Raw genomic sequence first — 24,265 nt, 5'->3', positions numbered from 1 at the left:
AGGCGTCAAAAAACAGCCAGGGTCCCCCAGGTTGCTGCCAGCTCGGCAGGGTGAGCAGCAGAAGTTATTTTGGCCTCTCCATAATCCTCTACTGCCTTTTTCACTAGCCAGGCTTCTGCATCTAAGTTGGCTGCTGGGCACAAGGATGAAAGCCAAGAGAGTTCATGGCCTCTGCCCTCCCATTCCCATCATGCCTCCTGGCAGACTGCCCTTTCTCCATCCTCTTTCCAAGGCCAGAGCTCACCCTCCATCTCTGAAGTTGTAACTCTGTGTCTCAGAGAGACAGTCCTCAGGATCCCAAGGCCCCTCAGATGGTGCTTTCATTTATGTATTTAAAATATTTCTAGGCCTCCGTTCCTTTCAGGGTAAGGCCACTCCCAGTGAGTTTATACACAAAGAAATATTCTGATCCAGTAATAAAAGAATATAAAATTCATGAACAACAGACACAGCAATAAAATCATCTACAGCAGGGGTCCTCAAACTTTTTCTAAAGGGGGCCAGTTGACAGGTGCCAGCGGTGGGCACAGGCCACCAAGGTGGTGCTAGTGGGGGGGGCGCGGGCCGGTGAGGGGGTGGGGATGCGCAAGTGAGGCGGGGACGGAGGGGGCGCACATGGCGAGACGCCGGCTTGCTCACAAGCAGATAGTTTGTCCCGAGCTAGTCCCAAACAACCTCCTTGCAAGCAAGCTGCGTGCCCGCGCACACCCGGCAGGTGCAAAACCTGTGGGGTGGGCCAGTTAAATGGGCATGGCGGTCTGGATCCAGCCCGCGGGCCTTAGTTTGAGGACCCATGATCTACTGCAACATAACTGGGGAAAGCTGAAGTGAACCAGGTTTTCAAGGCTGCCTTAAAAGGCTGCAGTAGGGGGCCTGGTGTATCCCTGATAGTAGCCTATTGCAGAGGTGTGAGACCACTACAGAAAAAATCCTCTCATATAGACATGCCCCAATACTATCCCTCAGGTGGACAATCAAGAAGGGCCTGTATTATTGATCTCAAGGGGTAGGCAGACTCATGTGGGTGAACGTGGTGCTTCAGGCAATTTGATTCCAAACCATTTCTAGCATTAATGATCAAAAACAAAACCTGAAACGAGGCTCAGAAATGCACTGAGAACTGCACTAACCAACGCCGCAGCTGCGTATGGGCTCAGAAATGCACTAACCAACGCAGCAGCCACATATGGCGCCATCTGATCAGCTCAGCATTCAGGTGCCTGCATCCTTCATCAGCAGAAGTTCCTGAACTGTCCTTGAAGGCAGCCCGGTCAGTGACCCACCCTGGCGCACAGATGCTGAGTCAGGGCCCATCCTCTCTGGATTGGGCTGCAACCTCTGTACATTCCAACCTCAGCTGGTAAAACACCCCCCTCCTCACTTATGCCACTTGTCCTTCACCTGTCCAGTCAGTTCAGAGTCCAAGAGGACTCCCAAATTATGTGCTTTCTCTTTTAAGAGGAGTACAACCCTGTCCCAGAGCAGTTGTGGATCTCCATTCAGATTAGTTGGTTTCCAAACCCATTGGAATCTGTCTTGCTTGGATTAAGGTTGCACCTGTTCAGCCCTCAAACAGCCTCCAATTGCTGGTTTGAGTTCCCCCCATTTCTGCTGGTGTGTAGATGGAAACATGGAGTACTGCTAGATAACATCTACATTCTGCGGACAGTTCAGCTTAGACCTCCAGGTGACTTTTGCCAGCAGTTCCAGTGGAGTTTATGCACTTGGAAAACTTGTGCAGTTTCAGAAAATAGCTTGGTTTATTTTAATGGGAATGACTCAGGCTTCAAAGAACCCTAACTTATTACAATCATTATGGGAGGTTTTATGAATACATTTTTGGCCCTATGGAAAATTACACTGAAAGAAAGGATGTAGAATCTGAAGGCGATAAAATGTTGAAAGCAGAATGGCAAAATCTTTCTCTGTTAAGGCCATCCCACACTCTTTTTATTGCAGGAATCTCTGGATTTTGAAGCACTGATTAGGAGACAATCTCACAGTCGACTATGCAGCAATAAAATACCAAATTGAAATTGTTCTGAGGTCAAAGCAGAGCACAGTTTCCTTTTTCGTGGATAGGATTTGAGGGGAGATATATAGAATTTGATCATGCCCACATTATTTTCCGGTGTCTTTTCAGCTAAATGCAGTCCAAATGTAATTTTGGACAATCTCCTAAGCATGAACAGGCCCTCAGGGGTATCCAGGCTTCTTCCTATATATTTTCCTTCCTGTTTGTATGCACCATCCCTTTGTCCACCTCTCTTAGGTGCAGCTCTTCTCCATCTTTTCATTTTTCAAAGTTGGTGTTTTGTCAGTGTGTGATTTCAAAGTTTTGTGTGTGCATGTACATGCACAGAATTTCCATCACCATTACATACTAGAGATGTATGTGATTTCATTTCTGTTTGTAAAACACATGAGGATGCCCCATTCAAACCCTGAGTGTAAGGCTGTGTTGACCAGAAATATTTGCAGATAGTTGGAGGCATGTTCACATACATTTATCTCCAGGTTCCCAGTGTGATTTGCACAGGCATGTTAAGTTGCACAAATTCCCTCTGTGGTCTGAATCAGACCTGCTTTAGACTATGGAGAAAAACCATGGAAGTTTGAGGAAACTTGTACAAATTTCCTGTTTGATATTTGCTCAGTTTTTGCAAGTTTCATGTTTCTGCAGTGTAGGAAGAAATGGTGAATGGGAATTGGGCATGGGATAAGATTGTGTTCAAGGACTCCTGGTGATTTGTAATGTCATTTATTTGCCCATCCCTGTTAAAGCCCACAGTGGGAACAGGGGCCTTGTCCACGCAGTATTCTTGCTGAAAACCACCCCTCTGTGCCAAATCCTGGGGAAAAGGGGTGCTTCTATGGGCCTTCTAACCCCATTGGCCAAGCAGCTATTAAAAGAACAAACACCTTTTACTTTGGCTTTGAGCAGCTTGCAGGACACATATTTCTGCATTAGTGGAGATTTTAGAAATCTCTTCCAGCCCAGGAGCTTTGTTTGCAGTGAACCGTAACTCATTTGTGGTCTGCAGTGCATTAGTAGCAGCTACTGTGTTGGCAGAAATAGACAAGGCCCACTTACACACTCACACACACACACACACACACACACCACCTAAGAGTTCTGGTATAGCATAGTGCTTACACGTGTGAATTAGGAAGCTTACTTTAGCCTTGAAATTCTCAGGTGGCCTGGCAAGTTCCTACCTTGCATCTTTAGCCTCCATCTCTGATATGGTGATGGGATCCAGTGCAGTGTAGCTAAGAGCATTTAATCTGCAGTGCCCAGACTGGCGTACCTCACAGGGTTGCTGTGACAAATAATAGGTGTGGGGAGAATTGTGCATGCCACTCTGAGCTCTTTGGAGGCAGGTGAGTACATTGCATAATAAATACCATAACGATACAGATCTGGTTTGCAGGTTGTATCTGTAGCACTCCGAATGGCTGAAAAATGTGGTAGGTAAGCCAAGTATTCATTAACATTTGTGTTCTCCTCCTCTCAGGAGGGCAGCCTCTCTAAGGCTGCGTGCATTTACACTGCTTGCAAGATGTGCCCGAAGGTTGACAGTGCGTGGGAAGTCATGTCCTGGTGTGAAAGCTTCAGAACTGAAAGTGGTTTATGTGGCACCTAACTTGAGTCATTCCGTGTGATAATGGCGGTTTGTTTACAAGAGTGCCATTTCTGTTTTGCAGATCAGACTTACTGCGATCGTTTACGGCAGGACACAGCTTTTCTAACGAGCAATGGCAGACTGAATGAGCAGCTGGTTGACAAAATTATCCTTCAGCTAAACAGAGTTTACCCCCAAATTCTCACCAATAAAGAAGCTGAAAAGGTAATTGAAAAATGAAGATATATCTTATTACAGATATATGTTAATTTTCACTGGACATCGATCATGTGCTGTAGGTCACTCATTTGACAAGATTAGGGTCACCAATTTGTAAAGTTTTCTTATTGGTTTGGGATAGTGGCAGTGGTGCCTAGAAGATCCAAATTTCTCCACTCCCACTTCAGGGGGGCAAAAAGCAGTGAATTCTGGTGGATCTGAGGGTGAAGACTGAAGTAAAACCTTTCTCTGCCCAGTCAAGGTATACATACATCTGTTGTCCCTATTTAAAATCTTGTCCACACATGATATCAGCATTCCTCCCCTCTACTTTTGCTTTACCCATTCAAGTTTAAAATTCTGGTGAACTCAGTCAAAATGCAGCAGAGCAGGAAGTGAATCATGCCACAAATTACAGTTTAGAGCAGGGGTCTCAAACTCAACTTACCTGGGGGCCGCTGGAAATAGAGTCTGGGTGAGGCTGGGCTGCATCAAGTATTCCACCACCGTGGTGGTGGTGGGCTGCTCATCCCGTGTCGCTCCTGGAGGCCGGCGCTTTGAAGGCCGCAAGACCCCTCCCCCGTGCCCCACCCGTCCCGGCAATTGGCCCACGGGCCGCGAGTTTGAGACCCCTGGCTTAGAGCCTCATGTGCAGCGTATACTTAAAGGACAAAACAAGTGGAAGATCTCCCAGAACTTATTTACCCCATTTTACAGATCTTGGAATTTGCTTCTTCATTTGGATAGTCCAGGCCTAGTCAAGTTGCACTAAGCCTAGTTGTTCTGGCTCCCAAATAAGCATGCATAGGACCATTTAAGAGCAAGTCCTGTGTAATTTGATGTAGGAGGGAGATCCATGTGCTGAATCACAGATCTGTACCTTAGCACCTTAAAGAAAGGGTGCAATCCTGGGCATACATAGACCAAAAGTGAGGCCTGCCACTCCCAGCACACTCAAGACTACTTTGTACTCTGCCAGGAAAAAAATCAAGGTTGACAATCCCAAGTCTCAAAGTACTGTGAATAGAACACCCACCGTGTTTGTTCTGAAACTGCCATTCGCATTTCCATGGGTTCAGTTCATATTGACAGAGCACCCTTTGTGTGCAATCCAAACATCTGGTTATCCCACTAAATACAATTATGTCTTGTTTATACTCATACATATTTGCATAGTTTTTAATACTAATGAAATAGCAATTATATCCCAAATAGAACTGTTACCCATTCAGTTAAACCTTTCTGCACTTCCACATTCGAATGCTTGTGATGGATGCGTTGGCTGGGATTTTAAATTCTCGTTGTGAGCAAGTTCAGTGAGCATCCTGTTAAGTTGTTCTTTATGTATCTGGGGATTTCTGTCAAATCAGGAAGTGGGGAACGTGTAGGATGGAGGTGAAGTACCCTTTTGAGATGGGAGGCCAGCTGGCCAGACTGCCAGGCCCACCGTGAGCCAGATGACATACTGGGTATGAAGTCATATTGAGGGAAGTGCCATTCACCGTTCTCTGAAATCATCACCTCCATATTCTCTCTGTCTCTCATTTTCTGTGCTAGGAGAGGCATGGAGCTCCACACTTTCTTCCAGCAGAGAGAAACAGACTCAGCTAACAGCAGGAGGAAGAGAAGCTCCTCCTGGTGCCAGCCAAGTCCCTGGTTTTCTCTGGTGCCACAACACTGTTGAGCTCATGTGAAGAAAAGCAGCCTGGAGCGAGGTCCTGCCTTTGCACAGCCCCAAGGCCCCAGTGCTTTGACATTCCCCTGCTGGTATGTCTGTGTGCAAGGGAATCGCCATACTTGGTCCCTAAGGCCAAAGTGGCAGGATTCATGTTTGGTGTTTCCTTATTTGCCCATTTAGTCCTTATTAATGCATGCACATAATGACTGATCACTGCTGTGTGTTTGTTCAATGGAGTGTGGACTGGTCCGTGTTAGATGATGGAGAAATCCTGTTATTTAGTCTTCCTTGGCCACAGCTGCCTGTCACATCAGTAAAACATCCTACATAGTTTGCATAAAATCTTATGCTCTGCGTTCGGTACATTTAAACATGCTACAAAGCCAGCTTTGGACTTTTTCTTATGTCATTGAAGTGAAACAGTGGCTGCCTTAAAGTCATCTTTGTTACTTGATTTGAAAGTTGGATTCAATTCTTTTATTGTATTTGTAATCAGTGCTTTTTCCTGCAGTTTCGGAATCCCAAATCTTCTCTTCATAGTCGGTTGTCAAACCTTTTAGCCCACCTGCAGAAGCAGGGTGACAAACCATGTCAAGAATTTTACCGTGCTTTACAGATCAATGCCCAGCAGCTGTATAACAACTTGCCAAGCAGGAGAATTTTAAGTAAGTTGGGATGTTAACACTTTTATTCAGTCGCTTTGTTATTATGTTCAAAGCTGCCTGTGTGATCTGTCAGCCAAGTGTTTGTTTATATCTGCTTTATTTGAAGCTACACACTGATTTGGCATTTTTAAAATTTAGCAGCTCTGGACTCCACACAGTTATTTTGTGTTTTCTTTTACAAATGTTGAAAAATAGCTTCTGGAATCAGAGTTTGGGGTTGACTGGTTGTCTAGTACCTGGATCTGTGTGTGTCCAGTGATTTCAGATATTTAGAAACATAGAACATAGAAACAGAGCTAGTCAGAAGGGGCTTCCTGGGCCATCTAGTCAGACCCCTGGCTCCAGCCAGCTCTACTCATGACATGCCTACCATGACCTATTTAGGTCAGTTTTACACAGAATCCAAGCAAGGCTGTTTTTAATCTAGATTGGTCCTGAGTGAATCACATGGAAAAACATGGTGGATGATTTACTTTCCAGAAGAGCATTAGATTTTTCAGTCTCCAGGGTTCCATTTGACTTTTAAAGGCAAATGTATTTGCAAATCAGCTAGCCATGTATTTGAAGACCTATACTATTTCAGTCTGACAGCCAGTTACGATCAGTGAGAGTCTTTGGTAAAACTTACATTGGTAAAAGTTGGTGAAAGGTAAGATTCTAGTCGTCCAGAATTCTTGTTAAAAAGCAACTCAATGGAAAGCAACGCATGGAAAGCCTTCCGACCAAGCAGTTATAAACAGTTATAGCCTAGACTAGAATTACTTACTTCCATAAGTCTCTCACTTGATTTAGAAGATGTTGTCTTTTTGCAAATATTTACTGCGCCCTTACTATTTCAGTCTGACAGCCAGTTACGATCAGTGAGAGTCTTTGGTAAAACTTACATTGGTAAAAGTTGGTGAAAGGTAAGATTCTAGTCGTCCAGAATTCTTGTTAAAAAGCAACTCAATGGAAAGCAACGCATGGAAAGCCTTCCGACCAAGCAGTTATAAACAGTTATAGCCTAGACTAGAATTACTTACTTCCATAAGTCTCTCACTTGATTTAGAAGATGTTGTCTTTTTGCAAATATTTACTGCGCCCTTAATCCTACTGGCTGAACTCCAAAGAGATCTTGCGCAGTGTAGTGGAGCAGCAGTTCTGTTCCTTGCACCTAGGATGTCATCGGTCTGGCTGCATGGAGGGCGGGCATGTGTAGTTGCTGGTAATATAACCTCCGTGACTTCCAGGGAATCAATGCATACGATGTTAACGGCGGGCTTGCCACATTGCTGGAGTCCGCATGTGATGCATACAGCACATTTTAAAGCAGCTACTGCATGGTAAGTTACAGTTTGAACCTCCCTCACTCTCCCCTACACATGCAGTTCACCTTACTTTCTATCCCGGTACAAATACCTCTGGCACTTTTTGCAAAAAAGCTAGCTTACTTTGACAAAACTGCTTCTGCCTTGTAGCCATGGCAAAAACTAGCACAATTATATCCACATTTAAATTAGCTCGAATTAAATTAGCGCAGTGTTATCAGTCAACTCATGAATCAGATTGAATTGGTTTGCGAAGTTCAAATGTGTATTGGGTCTGTCTTCATTCCAGTCACCGAGCTAATCTTTGGAGTTCAAGATTGATCCAAGTGGTGTATGCGAGCAGCTCTCTTCTCCGCACGTGCCCTGTCTGCGCGACTCCACAGCCGCCTCCCACCGGCTTTGCACATGCCCCTCCATTGGCCGCATCGGTGTCGGCAATGGGTCAGTCCACCGTGGATGCAGAGCACCTGTAGCACCTCTGCCCACGGCCCTCCTCCATCCTGTACACAAAGCAGTGGGGATGGAAATGCTGGGCGTTGCAGGGCTCTTTTTTCTTTTTCTTTTAAGTCTAAATAGGCACAGGAATACACCTTTTAGCTTGGCTAATTATCATGTCTGCCTGACCAGTTCCATCCTACACAGGAAGGACCTAGTGTCAAATCCTGATCACAGTGAGACCTTTGGCTGGCCTTGATTGTGGTTAAAGTCCAGGCAAATTGAAGCGTTCAGCCTGTGTCACTTTTGAGCTGTATCCAGAGGAAGGCACATCAGTATTCATTAGATTTCTCAATTCATGGTATCTTATTTATCGGTACAGAAAGGGAAATCTGCACTGATTTTTAAGGTAGGGTTTTCTAAGGGACACACTGCAGGCAGTAGGGAGGAATCATAGATGGACTATTTTTCCTTTATACTTTTTGAGTGTTCAGTTTAGGCAGCAGCTTTGTGTCAGCACTGTCCTTCCTTGTGTTCTGTTGATTTGATAAGATTATAATAATCATATTTGTATCCTGCCTTTTCTTTCTAGGGAATTCAGTGGAGCAAAAACTCTGAGACAGACAGGACTGAGAGGGAGGGAGGATAGAAGGAAGTAGCTTGCTTTTGACAGCATGCTTCCCCATGCTGAAGGGTTGGATGTGGGTTGTCATTGCACCATAGGTGGCTACTGAAATGTGGCTTATCCTGTCTGAACTCAGCAGAGATAGCAGACCATGGTGAACAACCCACATTTCATACCCAAACAAACTATGAGTTCTCTTCATGGGTTGTTCATAATTAACAAGCTACAGCTGGGTTCAGACAGCATGACGACTCATGGTTCTGTAGCATCAGCAACCCACACCCCAAAGGACCGTCCACACGTAGCTGATACACATCCTTTGAGGAGTTGTTTAGACCCAGCCAGTGGCTTACCCAGATCTGTCAAAGGAGCTTGGAGGCTATTCCACACATTCTCTGTGTCAGCAGACTCAGGTCTGTGTGACTCAAGAGAGGGAACTGCAATCATTCTTAGCTGTCTGAGATGTGCATCCAGATAACAGGTGTATTTCCAAACATGAATTGTCTCATTTGTAGATTTATGGTTTGAGATTCACTCTTAAAATAAGAATAGTGTGCGAAGAGCAGACCCTGAGCAGAGATTGGAAGCCAAATTTGCTTTGTCTCAAACTGGCTCTCAGTCTCACCATGCAATTATTTCCACTATCAAACTAGCTTTTTCACTGCTAGTGGCCCTGCATGTCATCACTGATACTGACCCTTTGTTCACGCGGCTCTGTAAACAGGAGTGGACAACCTCAAACTCCAGCCCTCCTACATTTCCCCAGATGGCCCACCCCTTTTTTATTTTATTTTATTTTATTTTATTTTATTTTATTTTATTTTGGTGGCTTGTTTTCTGGTTTCTTGACTTTTGTGCAGTTTTTTTCCTCCATTCTAAAAGGTTGAAATCTCTCCTAAGACTTCCTTACTGCTTGCAACTGCAGCTATGGGTCTCTGCCCTCTTGGCTGTCAGCAACCCACTGTTACTGGAATGTGGTCCCTGAAACCTTCTCTGAAAGGAAAAGCAGCCTTCTTGTTGAAAGAGATTCTGCGCCCCAGCTGTAAAGCACCTTGTACACTGAAGCTGCTACAAGGCTGCAGTCCTTTGCTCAGTGCTCAGGGAGTAAGCCCTGTTAAACACGGTGGAGCGTAATCTGGGTATGGAGGAGATGCACGGTAAAGTCTCATTAACTTTCCCTGACCTTTTATCCTCCAGATGTATTAGACTACAATTCACAGCATCCCCTGGCCGTCCAAAACATCTGGAAGGCACCAGGTTGGGGAAGGCTGGAATGCAGTCATAGACAATCACCTTCCACAGATCTTTATGGAACTTACTTTTGAACAAACATGCATAGGCTTGCACCATGAATACAGTTATAACTTTGTAACACTACAGTATTATTGGGACAAAATAGTAATCAGCCTCATCACTTGTGGTAGTAAAATATCTAGCTATTTTCACCTAAGGCATTTCATTGTACAATGGAAAGATTAATGTAGAAATTGGTGATATTGTATCTAATTTTAGTATGACCTACTCATTTTAGAAATATTATACATTTTACAGTTGTTCTATTGCATTATGGTCCTGCCTGAGAAACTTGTGAACTGCCAAGGGAGTGTCAGCTACTGGGTGGTATAGAAATGCATAACATAACATAGCAACAGGGGTCAGCTAATTTGAATCCTTGACTCAGTATATTAACAACCCAGCTTGCAAATGGAAGGCCGCAGGCCTTGGCCAATAGAAGCCATTCGTCTGTTGCAGCTTTTGTGCAATTTCCATTTTACTAAAAGAGACAAATGTGGTTGCATGCGTGTCTTCAAAAGCCTGCATAGTTTCCAGGATTTTTTCCAGACCTTCTTAATCATGCAGTACTGGAAAGCTTCTGTTCTTTAGCCTTTCTGAGAACACAAAAGTTAATTAATTCCATCCATAGCTGTGGCTCAGCAGGCTTGAATAACAAAGCAGAAGGAACAGTCAGCCACATGCTCTTTGGGCTGCCTTTAAAGTTGAAGCAGCTTCCCCCTAAACTCACGCTTCAGACCCCCTCCCCTCCTCATCTACATGTTGCAAATTGCTAAAACTTTGCATGGTGATTTGGTGCAAGTCTCACATCATGCTGGAGTTGAGTGAGTCATGAAGTCCCGGGGTCTCCCTCTCAGTTACACAATGCCTGTGTCAGACTTCCCCAACCTGGTGCTGTCCAGCTTTCACGGGCTTCAGCTCAAATCAGCCCCAGCCAGCGCAGCCAAGAGTCAGAGATCCGTGGAGTCCCAGTCCAAAATGGCCGGAGGTAGCAGGTTGGAGAAGGGGTTCCTCTGGGTTTGGAGGGAGCAGTTTGTGTAGGAAACGAGGCAGGAGGAAAGGATGTCGTCTCAGGTTGCTGTAACCTCTTGCCAGCAGTCCAAACCCATGTTTACCTGGCAAATTCATTCTAAACACCTGGCATTTGTCCTGCTGTACATCTGCAGCATTTGAAGCGAGTGTCAAATGCTAAGGAGTATATGATTTTGACACATGTACATTGCGTATGAGTTTATTGAAAATACAAAGAAAATGGAGTTTTCCATTGTTGCAACTGAGTCTATCTTTGCCGTGCTAGGTAGCCTGTTTCTCATGCTGCTAGTAATAACGGTGGTGAGGTAGAAAAGTCTGCTCACAGGTGAGGGGTCCCACCTGCTTGACTTTAAGAAAAGGGGAAGTTCAGCTCTGTGTGCAACGTTCCCCTTGCTCTGCTTAGGGCTGCCTGCAGATTTATCTGCAGGTGGAACTGAGGGGAAAAGTGCATGGAAAATGCCACAGACTGTGAATTGGCTATAAATAAATAAATATAGTTAAAGAAATGTTTTTTGCAGTCAGTTACTATTTGTTTAAACAATGGCACCTTCTGTAATTAAAGCCTTTTCAGGGTGGAAAGTAAAATAGATTGGCCTCTTGTAATTCTTCACTTGTGTAAGACAAGCTGGTTGCATTTTGCCCTATAAATCCTTGAACTGGGACAAATCTGGAGTTCTGCAGTATTCCCTCTGCTTTTTGGTCTTGTCACTGGGGTCAATTATGCCACATAGGATTTAAACTAAGATGCCTCATCTAGTTCTCAGAGGTACTTTGTGAGAAGATCGATGGTAAAGAACAAGGAGTTCCAGAAGATGCCTTGATGTCTGTCCTGCAGTGCACAGCTGCAGGGATGTGTTGGCTGGGCCTGGGGCTCACACAAAGCCTCACTGGAATTATCACCATGTGATCAGTGGCACCCTAGCACAGGGATATGGGCCAAATCTGTGGGGTTCCTGAGAAGACCTCATCCCTTTCCCCTGACCATCAGTTTGGTGGTTTGCCAGGTTTGCCCAGTTTCCCTTATTCTAAAAGGTCAAGATGTTTCTCCTGAGGTTAGCTAGTGACAGCAAGGACCTGAAGCTAAAATATGCTGGAATTTGCGATATTTGGTCCTATTGCCTTGGCCCCATCTCATTTTGCCTTTGCCTGCCACTAGCAGGTCATCCCCAAGAACAACCCTGGCATTACATGTGGCCCCTGGACAGAAGCACCACTCCGGCTCCGCTAGAACATACCTCTGTCCTCACAGACCTCGGCCCCACTCAGGGGCGGTTCCCCCTGTAGCTGTGCAGTGGGGCCCCTGCGCGTTGTGGCCTCCTGCACCACGGAAGAGGGAATGCTTTGAAGCTGCATCAGCGCATGATTTCAGCAATGAAACAGCCACACACCAGTTGTGGGTTGCTTCCTGCCAACTGAACGATGAGCCATTTCTGAAAGGAGTGATGCTCTGTATATACTGTGAGGTACAGAAGGTGAAGCTGCATTTTGCCTCAGATTCCGATTTATTTTGTGATTGTGTTCACTGGACCAAACCACAGCTAAACCGTCACACCGTGCTAAAATTCGGGAATGGCAGGCCTCCCAACCTTTTGCTTTGGCTCATTTAGCAATAGTTTTGTGAAGGCTTCTGGGAGAAGCAAATCATTTAGCTAAAATTGGGGCAGGGAGAGTCAGGGCACGAAGCCTGTAGGCTACTTAGGCCTTCCCGCCCTTCCTTGTCTGAGGGCTGGCATAGCATAATGTTGAGGGGAGGGGACAGTGGCAATTTTGCGTCAAAGAATATTACATTGAACACCAGTAACGCCTTTCCTTCCACTTTGCATGACTTGCTTCGGAGTATGCTGGACTGAATACAACTGAATACTAACTCTTGGTGTGTTGCTTTTGTTTCTAGAAACCTCAGATCCCACAGGGATAAACCCTGAGAAGGAGAAATATATTCTAAATAACAGGGGTAAATAACATGCATAAAGTATTACTGGCTGAATCAATATTGGACAGGGGAAAATAATTATGTTACTATAATCGTTTTCATGACAATTTTAAATTCTTCGATGTGTACACATATTTTGATTTTAATAGATTAAAGATGTATTTTCCGGATGGTAGTTCCTAGGTTATCCAAATTGATAATCTGATGTCATAACATCCAAGATTTTCTAGGTGTTGAGGGGGGGTCAATTTAGGATACACACCATCTGTGCTAATACTCCTGGAATTAATGGGTGCTGTGCTAAAGCACATTAATTTCTAGGGTCCTTGCACAGGGGATATCCCAAAGGTCTGCACCCCGATGACCAAAATATTAACCACAGTGGGACTCCAGGTGCAAAGCCTGCTAAGCCACATTTGCATTGACAGCTTTGAGCATTTGCACATATTGTAATAAGTTCTGATTCCATATGAAAACGTTTAAGTTAAGGTTAAGCCAATCTTAAGATTTAAGCAGAAGCCCTCCACCGGGAACCCTCTGTGAAAGACATTAGGAGGGAAAATACCTGGAGAAGGGCCTTCTCTGCAGTGGCGCCCCGCCTATGGAATGCGCTCCCCAGAGAGGTCCGCCTGGCGCCGTCGTTATTTGTTTTTCGGTGCCAGGTTAAGACCTTTTTATTTCAGCAATATTTTAATAAGTTTTAATATTGTGTCCTGTATGTTTTTAACTACAGCCAGTGTGGGTCGATAATTTATTCATGTTATATTTTATTTTATTGTGTTTCATTTATGTAAGCCATCCTGAGGCTTTCGTGACAGGATGGCATATGAATACTTTAAATAAATAAAATTTAATTTTATTTAATTTAATTTAAAAAAATCTCCCTCTCCCTGCAATTACTGTTAGCTGCTGGGTTTGTTTGTGGCACATGGGGGTTTACAAAGATGTACATTAGATTATCTTAAAATAGCTCTGCAATGACTATTTGAGATGCCTGCTCAGCTCCACCAAGTTCCACCACTGGCCCTCCTTGGCTCCTCTTCTGCATCTTAGGAAGGCAGGGAGAGGACCAGGTACCCGTGACCTCCTGCCAGCTGGGCATTTACTCTTTCTCCATTCTCACCTGTGATCCCCATGTTTTCTACAAGACACAGGCTCATCTTGGGTTGCATCAGCTGACCCTGCCCTGAGCGCCTTCTGTTCAAGGAGCCTACACTGTTTTCATGGAGCCTACACTGCATATGCAGAAGCTTTAGGTGCAGGTGGGAGCATGGGCAAAGCCTCCATGCAAATGAGGATCAGCAGGTGGCTCTGACTCTTTGTCCTGAAATAATAGAGGAGAAGACAGGAGGAGGAGGGAGAAGGAACCGTCTCTATGGAGCAGCCTCTGCTGCTGGGGTGTTGAACCTCTTTCTGCCTGCAAGCCAAATTCCGCTGTGGGGAAGCTCTTGGGGACCTCATTCCCGTGGGGAGGAGGCCAAAATATCAGCAATATTTGCTAGTAAATATTTGCTAGTAAAAGCCTAACTCCAGGAGAGACATTTCAGTCTTTTAAATGGGAGGAAAGCAGTGCAAACACTGGGAAACCACCAACATTTTGCGGTTGGGGGGTACGAGGGCTGGAAGAGTAGGCGTGCTCCTCTGGAGTTCTGCAGTGGAGCTCTCGGCAGGCCACATGCTGCTCAGGAGGCCTTCCTTCTCATCTTTCCTAAACCAGGATGGAAAATGAGGGACCCACTGGTACAGTCCTCACAGAGATACCCCAGATTGCCACAGGGCAATTATTGAGGCTGTTTGCTTGTATAATCTGATATTCAAGCAAGTACGTAATGGAAAGCCAGATTTATTTCATGTAAAAACTCAGAAAATGTTCTGTTTTTTGTCCTGCAAATATTAAATGTAAAAGACTGGCAAGTTACAAGAAACAGAAGCAGTCATACTCATAATCACATTAATTGCAAATAAAAAATATTACTTCAGCAATTAGAGATTACATATTATAGTACATGAAGCACAATGCAAATATAATTATTCTGGTTGCATTCACATCAATGTAGTTAAGCATAGTAGCAAGAAAAACAGCCAATGAACTATTAATTCAAAAATATAATTTTAAGTTTCTCTGGTCTTTTAATAAGTGGCTGATTTCTCTTTTCTTCTCTAGGTCCTACATTTTTTCTTGCCTGCTTCAGTGTTGCTGCAGGTTTAGCCTTCTTCATGTATTGCTACAACCCAGGTAATTAATGCTTTAATTAAACAATCAATTAAAATTATTTTTTTTCTGAGTTACTAAATAGTTTTAGTAAGTAGGTGTATAAGCCTATTTCTCTTGACATAAACATAGTTTGAAAGGTTCTATATATGGGTAAAGAAGGAACTTCTCAGATGTGACTGATCCGTGAGACTCCAGTGGCAAGCTCTTCCGAAGTCACTTACACATTTGGTAAGGCTGGCAAGCTCTTCTGAAGTCATCTAGAGGCTGAAAATATAAACAGAACAAGAAAGGACTCTTCTTTGATGGATTCCATCTGTCTGTAGAAATGTGTGAATCTGCAAAACTCAGGCTCCCTGAAATTCCACCAATTCCATCTCGAAGTTCATTCCAACTTGTGTCCATATCAATTATGAACTTTGGGGCTTTCAAATAAAAAATACATAAAAATACAGCCATGTATTAGTATGTATTTTTCTAAATGCAGTTGTGCTCACTTTTGAAACATACTCCTTCTCTGATTGATTGAAGTATATTTGTGTGCATTTAACAAAAGGATGGATTTTTGTTTTTTTATTCAAACGTACGTATATTGTTGAATGATGTTTTTGGCCCGCAAATCACACTGCAAGCTTGCAAATGTATGCATTTTGGTTGCAGTTTGTGTCTGAAACTGCATTCAGCCCAAAAGTATGAACTGGATAAAATCCTAATAAAAATGGGCTGAAATTCATTTCTCATTGGTCCCTATCTGTATGCCACCAATGATGATAGAAGTGAAAACAGACTGCTTGTTCTGATGTCTGATGGCTTGCTCTGTGATGACTATACCACAATCAGCTTTTCTGAATGCAGGTGCACACTCTCTCTACTTCATCACTGGGAACATTTCACCATGAAAGAGAGAAACTATGTGACTTTGTATCATTTCATACTAGATTACGCATTTCATATTCAATACAGCCTACCCCAACCCATGAGATCATTCTTGCATCACATATTTCCTATCACGGTTATTCTATACAATGTCATGCTATGTTATTTCATATTCTAGTGTAGCCTTTGTATTCATATATATAATTTTGTATACTAGTACAAACTGACCACTCTTCAGATGTGCTGGATTACCACTCATATTGGCTGGAACTGATGGGAGTTATAGGCTGACAAGGTGCCAGGCTGGGGGAGGCTGTTGGATCTTGGGAGGCGAGAGCAAGAGGTGTTGGGCAACGCGGGTGAGCCTTGGCAGAGAGGTGAATTGAGTGAAATGCTTGCATCGCTAGGCCTTTCTGCTGGCCAGGGTGCTGTTCCTTCAGTATGTCTCTTTGCCAGGTATTTTTCCAGGTATTTTCCCCCTATACTTTCTATACTGAAATCTTCTGCCTTAAGTGATTGTGTACCTCACAGATAGTTCTTTATGCTCTCTTATAAGCTACATTTGTTGATTTCGGAGAGACTGAAATAATCTAGTTGGCTTTGGCCTCCACTCAGTCGATTTCACTTACTGTATTACTATCCTAAATTTTCTGTTACTTGAGACATTGAGGTTTGAGAGTCCTGACATTTTCTTGTTCGATGCTGTGTGATGCTGTGATTCGAAGTAATGATTTTTATATCCCATAATCTAGTAATTTTGTGGAAGGGCATAGAATAATCCAGACATGAGCATTCTTGGGAACCACCTTTCCTCATATGCTTGGTAATGGGCCACTTCTTGTGTACATACCTGGGAAGGAAATACCACCAGGAAAGATGCAGATACCTGGGGCTGACATGAGCCCTACAATGTGGTTGTCAGAACTCTAGAGTTAATGTATAGTTCACTGTGAATTTAAGTAAAATAAGTGATTATGACTACATATCCCATGCATGATAACATAATTATTCCTTCAAAGATAGGTTAAGAACTCTTCTTTAAATCACAGACCATTCTGTTGCTTCATCTACAAAGCACTGAATAGAAAAGCTTTCCTCACCTGGGTCAGTGGCCCTGCTGGCCAAGAATAATGGGAATTGTAGTTCAATGCATCTGGAGGGCACCAGAGTAGGGAAGGCTTAATTAGAGAAATTCTCTTAATTAAGGGGGCAGGGGACAACCTATTGTTTGCCGGAGGCCATTTGCTATTGTGGTGATGGTGAGGGTTGCATATCCGGCTCATGTCAAGGAATGTGTCATCCCATTGCTGTCTTCTGTTTCATCGTGTTTCCATTTTTTGTTTCATCCTAGATTCAAAAGTCCTGGGAGGAGCCAGGAAGGTGCTGGGATTTTCCCCAATCATCATAAGAAGACACGTTAGGAACATTTGCATGCTATACATGGAAGACTCGTAGAGGAAACACCGGGGGTAAACTAGCTCTGCTGGCTGGCACTGAATGCCCCTGGCCCTGGAAAGGCAGCTTTGCAAGGAGATATGCTGTTTTCTTATACCAAAGATATAACCGCGTGGCTTTAGCAGTGTGTCATCCTGCTTCCAAGGGACTTCAGAATGTCAGCTATATGTCTTTTTCCTGTGGGAGGGGGATATTTTTATTTTTGTACAATGTTATTGCAACCTATTTATCGTGTGGGAAAACAAGCATACCTGCATTTTAGTGTTGCCCTGAGCTTTGCAAGGTCTTCAAGTATTACGTGATTCTGGTCCAGAGGAGGCACAAAGCGGTCGCCACTCCCAGCGGGGCCAAGTGTTGTTCTGGTGCTTGCGCTGCACCTTGGGGCCCAGCCGTCGCCTGTCGGGGGAAAGGGCGTCCTCACCCTCGGGGAAGCTGCCTCGAGCTCCTCTGCTGGACGGAGACGAGCAGAAGAGATGCCTTCCGTTCTGCTCACGTTCCCACTGCTCTGCACCTGCTGGCCCACGGGAAAGTAGCGTTTCCTAAGGAAGCCCGACAAGCCGGCCCAAACACTCATTTCCAGTCTTTGGAGCTCCCTTTTTCCAATTGCACTGGCCTGCCCTGCTCTAGAAGGTGCCACCTCATCTCATTTCCAGTTGCTTAGCGGGGGTCTCCCGGCTTCATGGGCTGCACTGGATGCCGCTCCTTCCCCGGCCAAGGATTCCACTTAATATGTAAAGCTTGTGTAGCTGCTAATGGAAGTGTCCACAGAAGACATCTTTCCTGGTGTGTCTGCTAATCCCTTAGCAATTGCAAGGCGAAGCACAAAGACCGCTGGCTTTAGATAACATTTTTTTTGAGCAACACTTGAAACGTATCAGCAAGACTTGAAAGAAATGCACCCAAAGCCTTATTAAGACATGGAGTGTGTAGTTTAACTTTTAAAGGTCAGCACTGTATGTTCTCTTTCTGTTCTTATGTACTCCAGGAGCTCAGAGTGACATGAATAATCCGGGGAAAAGAAAAACTGTCATAGATTTGTTTGCTGTGCAAGATTCCTTGTCTTTTCTTATGCCAGTTCCAGGGGTACTTTTTTTTAACGTGTGGGAAGGAATTCAGCATGGTCCAAAGCCCTGACTGGCTCGTGTATTTATGATGAAATGGGGGCAAGGAGGCGTTGCATGTTTTAGGAAATTTTGTTTGTATATCTAATGATACTTATAGCAGTGTTAATAATATATAACCAAAAAGGAAAGAAAACCCCTCCCCCCCTTTTGGAACCAAATGCATGTTTACCTTTAGTGTGTGTGCCTATTATGTATGTCCATTTAATTGTTTGTAAGGTGTCAATCATATAAAACGGGTGAGCTGACTAGACTAGTAGAATGCTCCTAGAACATTGCTTGGAGTCTGATGCATGCCCATGTGCAGGCGTGAAATTTGGTGCTGCATGTTCTGTGCACCAGCCTTGGATTTGTGTGCTCTCTTCTCCTCCACTGGTGCATGGAAAGAGGATCAGAAGCTTTTGCTTCTGTGGTCAATTAACCAAAGTTCATTGCTTCGTCCAAATCTTGAACTGTGGTTAGTCTTTACTATGGTTTAGGGCAGGGATGGCCTTCCGGACATTGTGGCCTGCAATCAGCATATCCTCAGTTTGCTCACTCCTAGTTTAGGGGAGTAGCCTGGCTTTCTAAACCATAATTAGAACTTGGCTCATTTCAAGAATCCATAGTTAAGAGTGTAAAATTCAGAGTAACTCCAGTTTGTCCAGGTTTGGATGTGATGGCTTTTAACTAAACCGTGTTTCGTTAAAAATGGAAAGCATCCATTCTCCTCCAGCTGCTCTGGAGGGCAGAAGGGGGGAATTGATAAGCTTGAGGTGTGTTTATGTAATGAAGAGAGCCAAAAGCCAGCTCTCCCAACCTGGCCTGGCCATTCTGGCTGAGGACTGCAGGAGGTGCAGTCCAACACATCTGGTGGGCATCATGTTGGGAAAGGCTACCATGGATGGTGGGGAAGCCGTAGAATGGATAATGGCCAGGGCTTTTCATGCATATCTTGGAAAGGCTTCTAATCTTTAGAAGCCTATGTGCTTTCTAGAGATTATGGGGGAAAATATTAATCCTGAATGAAGTCTTTATTTGGCTGCAGCAGCAATGGGTTGTTTAATTTGGAACAGCTCCACTGTTGTTTAATTTCAGCAGGGCTGTGGCTCGCTCTCTCTCTCTCTTGCTAGAGAGCGAGAGAGCGCGGGTTGTCAGGTGCCTTAGTCTGAAAGAGCCAGAAGGAGCTCTGATGTAAAAGAGCTGGAAGACCGCACCCAGCCGCTGCTTCATCCACGTGCAGTGCCTGAAATCACCACAAGATGGCAGGAGAACACCACGCTCTTCTCCTTTCCTACTCAGCTACTTGGTGTTTGCTTGTTCCTTCCTTGATCTGCTCTTTCTTGCTTTTCACACATGTTGCACTGAGAATTAGTATCGCAGTTGTAGGTGCCCAGCTCAGTCTTATATGGGTTATAAGCCACCCCGGGACGCTGCAATAAGCTATGGGGGTTCTCGGGTGGCTTTGAAACTGTGCTGCACATCTCAGCACATTCAGATGATGCGGGATAATTAGACAAATTTTGCAATGTACGATTGGCCCCTGAGATGCAAGACAAAGCCTAGGAATTTGGGGCAACCCCAGGCAGCTTCTGAGCTCCCTTGGAAGATCCAAGTTAAGGGCAAGGAAATGTATGCTTTTATTCCAAATCAGAAAGTCGCTTTGAATCTGTCACACTAACCATCTTGCCAATACATCAGCTGCTTCCAAGAAATTGCCTTTCTTGGAGCAATGCTCACAAGAGCTAAATGCAATGCACTACTTCTAAACGTAATGCAGGGGGAAAGGGGGAGAGCCCCTCTTCCATCTGGAGCACTCTGGTGTTATGTTAGGCAGCATCCATGTGCAGATGGGTGCAAAATGCCAGTGTTTATGTAGCTCGGTAGACAGAGATTTACTTAACAAGCTGTTTCTGCAGCGTGCTTGTCACTGAGATGTCAGACTGCACAGTGAGTTGTTTGGGGAAGGTGACACCAAGCATCAGTCTGATTCCAGCCACATCGGTGATCTGCTCTCACTGGCTCATAGACAGACACGTGTGCGTATCTGCATCCGTCTGTCCATCTATAGAGAAATGACTTTCCATTTGTAAATTCACTTTCAAGTAAAAAACATGCACCTCAGTTGCTCTTTCTTTGTTTGGAAGTCAAACAAATTTTTTGGGGGGAGTCCTTGTTTATGTCAAGCCAAGTAAGTGAGCACATTGGATTGTACAGATTAGGTAGTTTGTCATAATTATGCACTGAATATTGATTTTGAGCAACATGCTCTTAAATTGTCCAATTGTAAGTACTTCCTAGGGGATGGAATGGGCTTCCACAGGAGGTGGCTGAGGCCCCATCGGTGCGAGTGTTCAAGGATAGGCTGGACAAGCACATGGTGGGCATGTTGTGAGCGGAACTGACTAGAGCCGGGGTCAGACTAGATGGCCTGGGAGGCCTCTTCTGACTCGCTCTCATTCTGTTTCTATGTTTCTATTTGTAAAAGAAAGCAGCCCTTCCAAAAATAGACAGAGTCCTTGACATTTTGACTCTAAACTCAAGGTGGCTTCTGCCTTTTTGCAGAATATAGTAATGGTCACTGTATGCTAACATAGACTATTGCTCTGTCACCTCTTTTCTTTGCAGCAGAGTTGCATGGTTTTCACACAATTAATGCCTTTTTGAACCAATGCCAAGATTGCAGTACAGACAGCCACCGTTTTAATAACTGGCTTTTTTCTTGTCTTCATAAAATTTGAGATGCACTCAGTGAACTCCATTGTCCCTATCCAATGTCATGGGAAGAATTATGACCAAGGTAAACATTTCATTATGAGATTCAGAGACTTAGACATAGAACGGAGCCTTTCCATGAGATTGCCACCTGCATGATAGTAAATAATGCCCTCCAGTTTCAGGTATTTCAGTTCATGTGCACATCTTGGATTTCATGTACAGTTTTCACCTGAATCCTTGGCTGCAGAGTTTTGTTCCAGGCAATACAGCGGCTTGGAATAAATTGTAAAATGATAATGACAAAAACCGATTGAAGGAAGTAGCTTTAAAAGCTCATATCATAAAAACTGGAAAGAACCTGTACAAAAAAAGAACCCAAAGAATCTGTTGATATTTACCCTTGTAGGGATTTCTTTCTGTTTCAGACAATTTAATTGATTAAGGATGAAAATCCCATGAATGTTTAGACAAAACTTGCATTTCCCATGTTGTCTGGGGAATGCTGGATGTTATAGGCCTTTTTCTGCCTAACATGTATAGGATTGTACCCTAAGATACATTTGAGTGAGGCTTGGAATACTCCAAAACTATGTACATCCGGTGTTGGTATCAAATTGCACTATGTGGTCACTGTGTTTATTTGCTGGTGTGCCTTCCATCTGTGCATTTTATTTCCAGATGGTGCTTCCTTTCCTAAGTGACCTGACTTTAGGAATGGCACAGGTTGAGGGAGGATGAAGGAATGAGGATTTGTTGGCCAGCCTGTGGAAAATGGTTTAAGGGGTCACCCAAGTGCAGATCACAGACAAGACCACACACATTTCTGTGCAGCCTTTGCTGACATTGACCCCGTGTGAGGATGCGGACCTTTCTGCCCTGTCCGCCCTTGTTACTGGGGTTGTATGTACTTCTGGAGTTCCAGCTACTCTCCGTTTTCAGAGATGAAGCATGGTGGAATAGCTGCTCAGCAGCAGGACATTTCTGCCCTTCCCCAGTACAATACTTGTGCCTTGCATGCTCCTTGAGTAGCACTTCCACTGGTGTGCACACACATTTCTGTGAGCACAGACAGGAGTAGCAACTGTATTCTGACCAACTTGTGTATTGTAGTGAACTCATAGTTGAATTTTAGTTCACGGAAATAAGCCCCGTGATTCCCTTGGAGCACTGTCCGTGTTCTCTTTATTACTCTTTGATACTCTCTGTACTACTGTGTATTACTGGTATAGTCACTGAACTGCCTCAAACTGCTTTAGGGCTAGGCATGTCTTTTGCCTAACTTAATTTCAAAGTAATTGGATGATGCCTTCTAACCAAGTGCTTTAGAGCTGGGCCAGGCAGAAAGTCGATCTCCCCAGATGTTTTGTGCTTCAGGTCCCAGCCATCTTCACCTTTGGCCAGGGTGGCAGAAGCCTCTAGGAGTCGAAGTCCAAAGCATCTGGAGACCTGTCATCTGCCCAGCCTGGCTTCAGGGAATAGCCCAGACTAGTTCACGCAACCAAGTTGGTGCACTGATATTCTAGCAGCACCACACTGGATGGCTGGCATGACTGTGTGCAATTCCTTTATAGCATAAAACACTGTCCTTGTTCGCCATAATGGCATAAAGCTGCTCAGGAGGAACTGTGGGTGAAGGCAGTTTTAGCCAAAGATGGAGTTCATGGCAGATTCTCCCCTGGTTCTGCAGGGATGGCTTTGCACCAGAGCTGCGGAAGTGCCTGCCAGTAACCAGGCCTCGCCTCAGGCTTTACACTCGACCCTTCCCACACTTCCCCATGGGGTGTGTGCCCCACTCTGTGTTGGGTGAGGGTTCGGGCTGGGGTAGCACACAGACACTCAGGCCTTCGGCTGTCCATGCATACCCTCACCCATAAGAAAGGGAACTTTTTGGCCTCCTTCCGTGCACCTGCTGCAGAAATTGGGGGTGTTCTTGAGAGCCTGAGAATTGCTAACCAATTTTGTGCTTTTGCTCAAAATCCCCCATAAAATCTGAGGCCATCCAAGTATTTTAGAGCACAGTCCCTACTGGTCAAGGATTGTGGGAACTGTTGTACGAAACATCTGGAACACACCACATCTGCCTAAACCTGCCCAGCCTGCTGCCTTCCAAATGCTTTGGATTACAACTTCCATCACTCAGCAAGTTGGCATGACCATTATAGTTGGAGTTGGATTCCAATGCATTTGGAGGGTACAAGGTTTGGGACGCTTTCCTTAGAGAAAATCAGGTGCATATGAATGTAGTGAGGGAGTCCAGAGTCAGTCTCACTGCTCCCAATATATTCCCAGTGTCTTTTGATTCCGATTCGCTCAGGACTGCTGCATTCCTTGCAGCATTTGACTTGATTTGGGGTTCAGGTGCTGCTTTCTGCATCAAATCCCCGGGTTTTGTCTATTGGAAAGGGAAACACTAGATGTAAGTGTACTGATTTTCTGGTCTCTCTGTGTATAAAGTATGTATTGCTGTCCAATGTGTGTATAAAGTATAAGCAAAAAAATAAAGCCTATTTAGCACTTTACAAACCTGTGGTTTCTGATGTGGCATTCTTGTGCAATATTTGGCCAGTCGGCTCAGTGGGAAAGAAGAAGCTTTGCGGAAACTCTATTATGTGCTCTACCACGTCTGTTCTCCTTTAAGCAACATGTATTGTCCCCAGTTGGATGGCATTAAGGGTGCAGCAGTACATGTCTGAATAGAAAAAAGTCCTTCAGTTCCCAGCCATGCTGGCTGAGAAATGTCAGGACTTCTGTCTACGCATGCACAGGATTGCACCCCAAGATCACTTGTCTAAAATCAGAATTTCTCTCTTCGAGCTGAAAAAACGTCTCACGGAGGGAGACAGCTCTTTAGCAGGAAATACGTTCACATCCTCTTTGCGTGTTATTGTTATCACCAAGTCCAAGTAACTAGCTAAACGTGACTTCGTTTGAAGGCAGGGAAGGTACATCATTCCTCCAGCCATGAATGGCAAGATGTTTTTGGCTACAATTCGCTTTATCCCCCACCACTGGCCATGCTGGCTAGGGCTGTTGGGACTTTCACCAAAACACCGGGCGAGCCAAAAGTTGCCTGCTCTAGGCAAAGGTTCTT

At 44.5% G+C, this 24,265-nt stretch overlaps 1 protein-coding gene across 4 annotated transcripts in view; it reads left to right on the top strand.

Annotated features, from left to right (window-relative positions):
• Positions 1–23,697, top strand: part of CARD19 (caspase recruitment domain family member 19) — a 39,560-nt gene extending 15,863 nt beyond the window's left edge. For 3 of the 4 annotated variants that reach the window (XM_044451271.1, XM_044451272.1, XM_044451270.1), the window contains exons 2-6: positions 3,709–3,851; positions 6,035–6,188; positions 12,775–12,834; positions 14,978–15,049; positions 17,253–23,697. In XM_044451271.1, coding sequence (XP_044307206.1) covers positions 3,709–3,851; positions 6,035–6,188; positions 12,775–12,834; positions 14,978–15,049; positions 17,253–17,356 — 533 coding nt within the window. In that variant the 3' untranslated portion in view covers positions 17,357–23,697. The remainder of the gene's footprint in view (positions 1–3,708; positions 3,852–6,034; positions 6,189–12,774; positions 12,835–14,977; positions 15,050–17,252) is intronic. The other variant, XM_044451273.1, reaches the window with a different exon arrangement.
• Positions 23,698–24,265: the final 568 nt, after the last annotated feature.

Source organism: Varanus komodoensis, unplaced genomic scaffold, assembly GCF_004798865.1.
Source record: "Varanus komodoensis strain SLA01 unplaced genomic scaffold, ASM479886v1 scaffold6_2, whole genome shotgun sequence".
NCBI lineage: Eukaryota > Metazoa > Chordata > Lepidosauria > Squamata > Varanidae > Varanus > Varanus komodoensis.
This window is presented reverse-complemented; position numbering and strand designations above follow the sequence as displayed.